At 59.8% G+C, this 10715-nt stretch overlaps 1 protein-coding gene across 1 annotated transcript; it reads left to right on the top strand.

Annotated features, from left to right (window-relative positions):
* Positions 1-463: 463 nt before the first annotated feature.
* Positions 464-9421, top strand: FKBP1A (FKBP prolyl isomerase 1A). Its single transcript, XM_063172412.1, has 5 exons — positions 464-599; positions 706-753; positions 6447-6559; positions 7240-7392; positions 8390-9421. The coding sequence occupies exons 1-4, from the start codon at positions 470-472 to the stop codon at positions 7366-7368; spliced, it is 420 nt and encodes a 139-aa protein (XP_063028482.1). The 5' UTR covers positions 464-469; the 3' UTR covers positions 7369-7392; positions 8390-9421.
* Positions 9422-10715: the final 1294 nt, after the last annotated feature.

Genomic DNA, 10715 nt, shown 5'->3' with positions numbered 1-10715 from the left:
ACCAGGCGAGGTTTAGGCTGGGCATTAGGTGGCATTCCTTCACAAGAAGGGTGATCAGACTTTGGAATGGGCTGCCTAGAGTGATGGAGTCACCGTCCCTGGAGGTGTTCAAGGAAAGGCTGGACACGGCGCTCAGTGCCCTGCTGTAGCTGCCATAGTGGTGTTGGGTCAGAGGTTGGAATCGCTGATCTCAGAGGCCCTTTCCACCCTCACTCACTCTGTGGTGGGCAGGCATGAGGGACCCTCCGGGCGCGGCTGTGCGGGCTGGAAATGGCGATACGGGGGCGAAGCGCGCAGGGCCCCGCGCCCGGAGGGTCCCTCATGGCCGGGCCCGCGTTCCCCCGGCAACCGCGCGGTGCCGAGATGGCGGCGGGGCGGGGGGGCGGAAGATGGCGGCGGCCAGGGCGGCTCCGCCGGGCGGGATCTATGGAAGGTCGGGCGGGATCTATGGAAGTGACGGGCGGGCTCTATGGCGGTGACCGCCGCGGCTGCGCACACGCGGCCCCTCCTCCGTCGGGCTGCGGGCGCTGCGGGTGCGAGCGGCACCGGCACCGGCACCGGCATGGGCGTGCATGTGGAGACCATCGCCCCCGGCGACGGTGAGCCGCGGCGAGCCCGCTCCCCCCTACCCCTTCTCCCTGCCCTCCCCGCGGGTCCCGGTGCGGGTCCCGGTGCCGCGGGGTGATGGCGCGTGTCTCCCCGCAGGGCGGACGTTCCCCAAGCGCGGCCAGACCTGCGTGGTGCACTACACGGGTGAGTGCGGGGCGAGCCCGGGAGCGGAGGGGCGGGAGGGTCGCACCGGCCCGGACACCGGGGGAGCGGGTCCTGCCGGTCCCCCCGCCCCCGGCTGCCTGCAGGGACCCCGGGCGCGGCGGCTCGCATGGGCCGCGGCGCTCCGTGGGGAGGAGCGGGGTCCGGGCCGCCTCGGGGGCCTTTCCCGGGGGGCGCGGATGAGCCCCCGGCGGGGGATGGAGGTCCTGTCGGCGCCCCGTGGCCGTGGGGAGGCCCCGTTGTCCCCATCTTTCCCGCAGCCTTTTCAATGGAGGGGCCTTACCCACGCGTATCCAGCCTTCTTTATGGGGGTGCACCGGGGAACGACCCAGAGGGGACCCGGGGCGCAGGCAGGGGCACCCCGGGTGGAGCCCCGGGGGTCCCAGGGCAGCCGGGACCCTTGGGCTGTGGGGCGGCCCTTAAGGGCTCCACGAGTGAGCCCCCGGGAGCTTTGGGGTCTGCTTCTTCAGAGCGGGGTCTTTCCTGCCGCAGCTCCCTGCAGGAGTGCAATCCCCCGCCCCAGTCCTGCCCCAGTCCCTTCTCCCTTGTGGGGTGACACCAGGGGTGCCCGTGGGGCCACCCCAGACCCGCATCCTTGGGTTTTTTGGGGGGACCCCGGTGCGGGTAACCAGGGCGCTGTTGAGTGGTCGGGGTAGTGCTTTGATGAGGGGCTGCCCCAAAGCCAGCGAGGGTCATGTCCTCCAGCAGCCTTCTGCGAGCCGGGGAGGTAAAGAAACCAATCTTTGGACCCCAAAAATGCTTTGGGGATCACGCTGGGGGCTCTTGTCCCCCTGGGCTGCCTTTTGTACAGCGTTGGCTCAACGGCGTGGTGAAAACGAGTTAATGACTCATTTGTGACTGTTTTTGCTAATAACCAATTCCCCTTCCCGCCCCAGCGCTTTCCGCCTCCCCTTGCTCCCTTTGGGGGGCTGGGGTTGCCCCTCTCTGCAGAACGGGGCCCGGCCTGCTGGGAGGGCTCGGCGGGCATCCAGCCCATCTGCTGCTCCTCCGTCTCCCCCGTCCTTCCCGTTCCCTCGTCAGCAGGGAGAGGAAGCAGCTTGGTCTGCCCGGCCACCCCGTTTCCTCCGCCGGTGGAAGAACAAAGAGAGGCTGGCAGGCAGTCAAGTGGCTCCCGGTGGGCCAGTCCTGCTGCCTGCCAGCCCTTCCGACTCCCAACCCTCCGGCTCCCTGCGCCGGCTCTCCCCTCCTGCGGCGCTGCTGGAGCTTGGCTGCTCTCCCCAGCCCTGTCCCCCACCCCGGCAGAGCTGTTTGGGGGTCACTAGCATCCTGTCCCCACGTCATGGCTCTTCAGGCTAAGTGCTACGTGGTGACTTGCTCACAACGGACCCTCCCCAGCAGCAGTGATGTGCTGCGCCTGGGAGACATTCTCTAATTTCCTTTATTTTGTTTTTTTTTTTTGTTGTTATTGTCTCCATTTGTCCTTTATCCCCACCCCCGTTCCGTCTGCAGGCAGCTCCTGCCCCCCCGCCTCGGCAGGCAGCAGGAATCAAACACCTCCAGGCCCTGATGCCATTTCCCTGCGTCGGCAGCGCAGTTCCTGCAGCCGGCTCTGCCAGAGACGGGAGCGGGGCTTGGCTCATGGGAAACCTCACAAACCTTTGATTCCCAGCCCGGTTGCAGCATTCCCGATCCCATAGCAGCATCAGGGATGGTGGCAGAGTGCAGTGCTGGAGGTGCCGAACTCCAGGACTCCTTCCAGAGCCTGCCTTGGCTCCGTCCCCAGCTGCCCTTTGCTCCAGTGCTGGGGAGATCCAGGCTGTGGTGTGCAGCAGGCAGCTCTCCCTGTGCTGGGTTATGGATGCACACTGGTTTGGGTAAAAACCATTTGGGAAAAAAAACAGTGATCCAAGGGGAGGGATTATGGGGAGCCAGCTTGGTCAGCCAGCAGCTGGTGCTGCTTCTGCCTGTGCCCAGGCTTCTGCTCCATGGGGCATGGCCGGGCTGAGAGCATCCCAGAATGGACAGACAGCCCTGGTGCCGGAGGGCAGTGCAGAGGAAAGAGGTGGAGAGAAGAGCAACCTCCTTTGAGATGCCAGTTGCTTATGCTGGGGTTGCAGAGATGGAAATGTAAAGGGGGAGCTGGTGAAATTGAACCTTTTCCCCCTCCTTCCTTCCAGATCTTTTTGTGGCAAGCTTGTGCCACAGAGTGTCCAAAAGAGCCTTTGATGTGAAATCTGCTACATGGGGCTCTTGAAGGGACTAAATGAAGTTCCCTGATGCGCCCAGTGTGTTCAGCACACTTTGCTTGCAGTAACTGGCGTGGAATGGAACAGAGGGTGTGGACTGGAGCCAACAGAGCTAAGCCCCCCTGAGTCAGAGCAGGGAGCAGAGTGGGGCTGCTGTGCAGTTGGGGGTCCTGCAGTGCTGGTGCCAGGGGGACTGGCTGTGTGGGGGGACTGTGGGCACCCCACTGCACTTCAGGAGGGGAAATGGGGGGCTGTAGTCATTCTGGGGAGTGCCAGGACAGGAACAAGTCTGACACAGAATGGCCAAATGGCTTCGCCTGAGTGGCATGGGGGGTGTCTCTGAGGGAGTTGGTCTTGGAGCAGAGATGAATACTGGAGGAACCTGCCTTTCTCTGGCTGGATAGCATTGAGGGGACTGCTGTCCTCCCATTGAGCCTGTGCACAGTCCCTGGGGCAGTGGTGCTCCCCTGGCTGCTCTGGGTGCTGCCCTCGATGCTCTCACACTGCTCAGCAAACATCCTGTGGTGAGGAGGTGTTTCCTCCCCAGCGTGCGACTGCCGGTCCATGGGTTGTGGCATCTGTGGGAGCTCAGTGACATCTCCTGAACCTCCTTCCCTGCCTGTGCTGGAGTCCTCTGTCCTGCCAGGCCTCAAGAATGTTGGCCAGAGCCCTCTCCCCATCCACCTGTGGGTGATAATGGGGTGGGCTTGAGTGATGGCAAGTGCTGGTGGAGGCAGGATTGAACCTCATCCAGGCATCCCTGCCCTGAGCAGGGGTTTGGAGCATGCTGGGTATTCCAGGGCGTCTGGGAAGGGTTTTCCATCCTGTCCCAGCTGGAGCAGCGGTGCCTGCCCCACTGCTCTGGTCTCTTCCTGCCTCTCCTTGGTGGCTGGCTCTGTGCCGGAGCCCCTGGGCAATGGCCTTGCCAGGGATCAGCACCGAGAGGGGATGGAGGGTGTGCGGGTGGGGCTGCCCCGCAGAACCCGACCCGGCAGGTTTGTGCCAGGGCTGACTGTGCCTGCTCCAGCAGCGCTCCCCGCCGCCTCTGCCCGCCCAGGGGGCCCCGAGCCAAGGCGCACGCTGCAGCCGGCGTCTCCCAGCTCCTGCCTGCCAAGTGTGCCAGAGACCTGGCAGGGCCACGCTGCCCCACTGGGGCTGTGCTCCAGAGCCCCCACTCCATCCCATGGCTGAGCTGTAGGGCTCTCTGTTCTTCCTCACTGTGGTTCCCTGAGACCCCTTGGGGTCTGTATAGAGCAGCTGGGATCTCCAGGGGCTCAGATGGAAGCTAGGGATGTGGGTCTCCATAATCCACTCGTGTGAGCTCTGCCCTTCTTGCAGGACTGGGGGTGGCAAGGACGGAGCCCTGTAAGGGCTTGGATAAGCTGGGATGTGCCAGGGGCTGTCTGCTGCTCCTGGGCTCTGCAGGGGTAACTGCTTTTGCCCGAGGATGCTTTTCCTCCATAATAGCTTTAAGATCTCATTATCTCCTTGCTCAGGGATGGCAGGGAGGAGGAAATGGTTGCTCATACTTGTTCAGGGCTGGAGAAGTCTCCCAGGAGGCTTGTGGGCAGACGAAGTGCCTGAGATGAGGATGCAGTCTCCGAAGGATTGGAGCCTCTTTGTTTTCCCCTCTGGCATGATGGGGGAGCTTGGCCAGGCTCCCACGTATGACCTTCTCCATCCTGGTTTGGGAGAGCTGAGTGATCGATCCCTCAGGCTGCTGCAACCAGCATAGTTCATCAATCCATCTCTTCTGCAGCCAGGGAGCTGGCAGCTCTGAAACACTTCCTGGGGCTGCACTGGGACAGGTGAGCTTGGCAGTGGAGTCAGGCAGTGCTATCCACTCCTGTGCAAGGCTGGCAGCATCTCCTGCACTGCTGCTGATGCCTCTGGACATCGAATGGGATGCACTTCTGCAGCCTGCAGATGCCCTGGGAGCATCCCAGTAGTCCGTGCTTGCTGTGACAAGCAGGGGGTTGTGCTGTGTGGCCCCTGGGGTTTTTCCTCGGTGGATGTGCAGGGAGAAGGGTGGCACAGGGCTGTCCTCTCTGTCCCACCTCGGCCCAGTGCTGCCCTGGAGGGCTGGGAGCCGGGGTCAGCTGGGGCCGCAGGCGGGCAGCGCTGCTGGTGCCAGCCAGCATGGGCTGCCCTGTCCCTGCTGCCAGGCGGGAGCGAGGAGCAGTGCCAGGCGGGCTGGAAGCAGGTTCAGCAACAAGAGGTTTATCCTGGAAGGAGGAAATGAGAGAACTCCAGATTTACTATTCCAAAGTCCAGGGCTGCAGCGTGACCGGCTGAGCTGACGCTCGACACAGTGGACAAGGGATTTTTGCTGTCTGTTAAATTAAAAACTTAATTCTGCTCCCTGAGAGGAGCCCACAGGTCTTGGTGCTTGTTGCCCCTGCAAAAGAGATGTATTTTTTCCCATTCCCTTCTTTGCATTCAACATTCCCCATCCCTGTGTGCCATTCCCTCTGGTCACTGTGCAAGCAGGGGCTGAGCTCCCCCATCCCATCTTTTTCACAGACACATTTTCCCTTGCACACATGCCCTGGCAAAAGGAAGTCAATCTGCCTGGTGCCATCCTGAGGAAGTTTGGTTTTTCAAGACTGTAGAGCAGTTTCCAGTCAGGATAGCAGGATTTTCTGGCTGTTTTGGGAAGTGTTTTGGAAGAGAGTTTAATTGTGCTCTTATCACACAGGGTTTATTGTACAGGGCACTGGCTGTGTTAATGTAGAGCTGGAGCTGCCTTAGAGGAGTTGACTGGTGGAGTTACTGCTCCTATAAGGCAGTGCCAGCTCCAAGATTCCCCAAGAAGGTCAGGCAGGGAGCAAGGGAGGGGAGGAAATTCCTCCTTAGCTCATGTTGGGGAGTTATATTTAGCTCTGGGGATATCAGCCTGGCTCAGCCCGTGCTGGGGAATTAGGGCTGCCCCAGGCACTTGGTGCTGCCTCTCCCCATCGTCATTCCCGGGTCCAGGAGGGATTTGGCTTAGATCAGCTGGGCACAGGCAGGGCTGGAGGCCAATCACAGCCTCCAGATGGGGCACTGGAGTGTCATCAGAGTTTTGGGTGCCTGAAGATAGAAGCTGGTGAGTGAGAGGTGTGTTTGCTGGTGGGATGGGAAGCACAAGGTCGGATCCTGCTGCCTGATGATAAATGACTGTTGGTGGTCCTGCAAGATGGACAAGATTTTCTTCCCCCATCCGTTTGTTCCCGTCAGTCCTTGCTCCTGACCCAGAGGAGCACTTCTCTTTGGGCTTAAGTGTCATCCTTCCCTGTCCCAGGATGGTGATGCCACAGGGGTTTCCCCTCCTGTACAGGTGTTTCCCAGGGAAAAGGAGGACAAGCTGAGACACATCTTTGACTCAGAGCCACGTGCCTGTCACCTGCTCGGGCTGCCAGGTCACAACATCTCACACTGGCGTGCGTGGCTCTGTCCCTGTATCACCATCTCCCTCTGTCTCCCCAGGTATGCTGGAGGATGGGAAGAAGTTTGATTCCTCCCGCGACAGGAACAAGCCGTTCAAGTTTGTGATGGGCAAGCAGGAGGTGATCCGTGGCTGGGAGGAAGGCGTCGCTCAGGTGCCTGGAGCTCCTCTGCCTCGCGCTCCCCGTGCCGGCAGCCGCGGCGTGGGCAGCACTCAGTGTGCATGCAGCTCGTTCCCTCTTGTATTATTTCTTTATTTTATCCCCCTGTTCCACCCCCTCAGCGCTGGGAGGTGTGGGTGTGAATATCACCTTCTGCATTGCCACCTGCCAGCTGGCAGCAGTGGAGCCGGGCCAGGCCCCAGCAACACCTACGGCACGCCGGTGACTCAGCGCTGACATTTCTGCTCCGCGGGAGCACGGCGGGAGCGCTCGGGCCTCCCGGGCTCCAGAGCCCACGCACAGGGAGGGCTGGTGGGCACAGCACAGCTCCAGGCTGTGATCCCACGCTGTGGGCACAGCACAGCTTCAGCTCTGCCCGTGTGACACTGCTCGCTCTGTGCCGTGCTGGCAGCACAAGGGTGCTGGTGGCTGGAGGGAATTTCCTGGCATTCCCTGCCTTCCCTCATGTAAAGGACATCTCAAGCCCTGTTCCTTTTCCAGCCCATGCTGCCTGCCTTTTCCCTCTGACATTCTTCCTGTTCCTCTCCTTTGAGTCTGTACTCTTGCCCAGTGTAGGGAAAGCAGTGGGGACAGGTGTGTGTGTCCCTCCTCTGTCACTCCCCTGGCAGTTGTGCCCATCTCCTGACGTCCCTGTCTTTCTGTCCCTGCCCCAGATGAGCGTTGGTCAGCGGGCAAAGATGACCATCTCCCCAGATTACGCCTACGGCTCCACTGGGCACCCAGGGATCATCCCACCAAACGCCACTCTAATTTTTGACGTGGAGCTCATGAAATTGGAATGACCCATCCCAGCACCCTGTCCTCGGGTAAGGAGGGGCAGCTTCTGTCAGGGACTGTGTGCATTGAGGACAGCTCAAGGGCCCTGTGTTTGATCTTGGGGCAGTGTGGGGAGGTGGGACGGAGGCAAGGGGGGAGTGGGGAGTCATGGGGAATATGAGGAGGACAGGGCACATCTCTGGCTGTGGGTAGAAGTTGCTGTTGGGAGTCTGGTGAGCTGGGGTTCTGATCACTACAGTGCTACATGCAAAGTTCCCAGCCTGGCAGAGCAGGTTCATGTTGGTTCTTTGTGTCTTGGGTTCTGAGTGTTGTTGCACCAAGGGGGCTCAGTTGCCGCACTTCCTCCTGCCTCTCAGGCTGCCAGGGCATGGGGCTGATGGTGTGGGCAGGAGGGAATGACTGTGACCCAGGGGTTGGAGCACTTCTGCTGTGGAGACAGGCTGAGAGCTGGAGCTGCTCAGCCTGGAGTGCAGAAGGCTCTGGGGAAATCTTGGAGCACCTTCCAGAGCCTAAAGGGGCTCCAAAAGAGCTGGAGAGGGACTTTGCACAAGGGCCTGAAGTGACAAGGCAAGGCAGAACAGCTTCACACTGACAGAGGGCAAGGGTACAGTAGATACTATTACATATTAGGGAGAAATTCTTCCCTGTGTGGCTGGAGGAGCCCTGGCACTGGCTGTCCAGTGAAATTACAGCTGCCCCATTCCTGGAAGTGTCCAAGGCCAGGATGCATGGGGCTCGGAACAACTAGACTAGTGGACTGTGCCTACCTGTGCCAGGAGGCTGAAACAAGATGGGTCTTTAAGGTCCCTTCCAGCCCAGCCCATTCTGTGATCCTGTGGGGCTCTGCCCTGGGGTGTGGGGTCCCCACGGTGTGGGCAGGGTGGGGCTGTGCTCCCCCCTGTGATCAAGGCTTGGCTGCTGCTCTGAGGGCCCGGTGTGGTTTGTGTGGAGGCTGCTGTGCCCTGGCACATTCCCTCCCTGTCCAGCAGGCAGCTCTGTCACACTGCCTCTCCTCTCTCCACACAGGTTTGGCACATGGAGGAATCCAGAATCTCAGCTTCAAGAAGAGTGCACATGACTTTGTACGGAGCTTTTCCTGATAGTCCACTACACTCATTGTATAACCTTACACCTTGATTGAATGCCTTTGGTCACTAAGCTTTGCGTCTGACTCTTCCTCCTTGTATCGTGTTTTTATGTCTTTTTAAACTATACACCGTAAACCTCAACTCTTTTTGGGTCAAGTTCTTAATCTTATTTTTGTTCCAGGTGTAGACTTCGTTTTCCCAGTAGCACGCAGATGGGCTGACCTTAGATAGGAGTCATTTGAACAAAAGGAATCCTGTTAGTTACTTGTTTTGGTGCAGATTTATGGTGTTTCCAAACCAGAAATTGCTGCTGCTGCAAAAGCCATAGCAGAGTGAGGTTGTTGAGGCTGAAGGGATGCAGAGAGCAAGGTAGCACTAGGATTGTTCATAGGAATTCTGCCTGGAGTGGGACAGCGAGGGAGCCTGGCCTTTCCCTGCTCCCTGGGGAGCATCACTGCAGGCCTTGTGGGTTTGCTCTGGGAAAGGAGGGCTGCCCTGCCCCTGCTTCACCCTGCCATCTCATGGTGGGCCTGCCTTCCCCTCCAGACCACTTTTGGATTTAGGGAGTTGGGTTTCCACCAGAGCTCCACCACACCCTGAAAATCCCATAGCATGGAGCTTTCTTTAAAGAAAAAGGAAAACTGGACAAAGGGAAGGTGCTGTCTGCAGGGGAGGTGGCGGGGGCTCAACTCAACAGAAACGCCTCTGTCCTCCTCCTTCCCCATGAAAAGGAACCATCAGCCCCCTGCTGTCCCTGCTCTGAGCACACCTGCCCATTCTCTCCTGCCACCTGATGCTGGTCATCGCTGCTTGCCTGGTCTCACAGGACGCATAGCTGTCCCCTGTGCCCCTCCCTCTGCCCTGCCCGGTCCCTTGGTAACAGAAATTCCCAGCAGTCACTTCCTTCTCCGCCGCACAAAGGTATCCAGTTTATTATCGCAATAAAAACGCTTTATGCTGGCTTTTCTCAGCCCTGTGTCCTGAGGTTCTTCCCTCGCTCGTCTGTCGCTCAGCACAGCAGGGGCTGGGTTGGGCTGGGCTCAGGGGGTGCTGTGTGGGGTGCTCTGGGCTTGTGGGGTGCAGTGCCAGGCTCACAGGGTGCTTTGGGTGCTGTCCCAGGGTCGCAGGGTGCAGTGCCAAGCTCACTGGGTGCTTTGGGTGCTGTGCCGGGGTCACAGCGTGCTGTGCCAGGCTCATGGGGTGCTTTGGGTGCTGTGCCAGGCTCATGGGGTGCTTTGGGTGCTGTGCCAGGGTCGCAGGGTGCAGTGCCAGGCTCAGGCAGTGCTGTGCCAGGGTTGTGTTGCTGTGCCTTGGTGTCAGGCTCAGGTGCTGGGGAGCACAATAGGGCGCCTGCGGCTCCTATGCTCTGTGGGGAGGTGATGGTGGCCTGCTGGAATTTGCATAATTAATTGCCTCACCATAACCTATTCAGCATTGCCCTCACGGCCTCATGCCCTTGTGGCTGTGACTCAACCTGGACTGGATAGATGGGTGCATGTTCCCATGGTCCTTGCAGCTCCAGGGAAGCCTTTCCTTGCACCTTTCTGGATTTATTTCAGTGCTTTTTGGAAGCTGGACATGGCACCTGGGACACAGCACGTCACCTGCTTTGGCCTTTGCTGCTGCCCTGTGGGTGTTGTGTGTGTAGGACCTGCTCAGGCACCGCTGTGGGCCAGTGCCTGGTTCCTCTGTTGACAACCTTTGATCAGCGTGCCACAGCTGATAACACAGCCACGATCAATAACAGCCCGTCCCAGCTGCCAAGCAGTTTGTGTGTAATGTGTCCTGGAGGGAGCAGTGGCCCTGGGGCAGGAGCAGCTCAGCCATTGGGATCCATCCAGGAGCACCGGTGCCTGCACAGGGCCCTGCAGGAATGAGCACTGCCCTGAACTGTGGCTCAGTTAAGCAGAACAGGAGCTTGTGGGGCACCAGCACCCTGCTCTGTCCTTTGCTGTGGCCGTTTCTGGCTGGAAGCTTGAGGCCAGTTTGTGTTTCTCTTCCTGCAAAGCTTTTTGCTTTAATTATTAACCAATGCCAGGCAGTGCTATGGCTTCTGGCTGGGGCTAAGCCAGGGCAGGGGGGAGGCTGAGGGAAGCCCCCTACCCTTGGGCCCTCAGCCCCTGCACAGCTCCTGAAGCGTCCATGGGTGCAGGTGGGGTGTGAGTCCCCACAGCTGTGGTTTAGTGGGGATGAGGGTTTAGGAGATGAACAGACTCTAGGAAACAATCCTCCCTGTCTGTGCAGGACTCTCCCTGCCGCTGGCA

Source organism: Melospiza melodia, chromosome 19 (genome assembly GCF_035770615.1).
Source record: "Melospiza melodia melodia isolate bMelMel2 chromosome 19, bMelMel2.pri, whole genome shotgun sequence".
NCBI lineage: Eukaryota > Metazoa > Chordata > Aves > Passeriformes > Passerellidae > Melospiza > Melospiza melodia.
Note: the sequence above shows the minus strand (reverse complement) of the source record. Positions and strands in the feature narration are given on the sequence as shown.

Coding starts and splice junctions, on each gene's coding strand:
- FKBP1A (XM_063172412.1), top strand. CDS start 470: ATGGCGGTGACCGCCGCGGCTGCGCACACGCGGCCCCTCCTCCGTCGG. Junction 754..6,446: donor CTGCGTGGTGCACTACACGG/GTGAGTGCGGGG, acceptor CTGTCTCCCCAG/GTATGCTGGAGGATGGGAAG. Junction 6,560..7,239: donor GGGAGGAAGGCGTCGCTCAG/GTGCCTGGAGCT, acceptor TCCCTGCCCCAG/ATGAGCGTTGGTCAGCGGGC.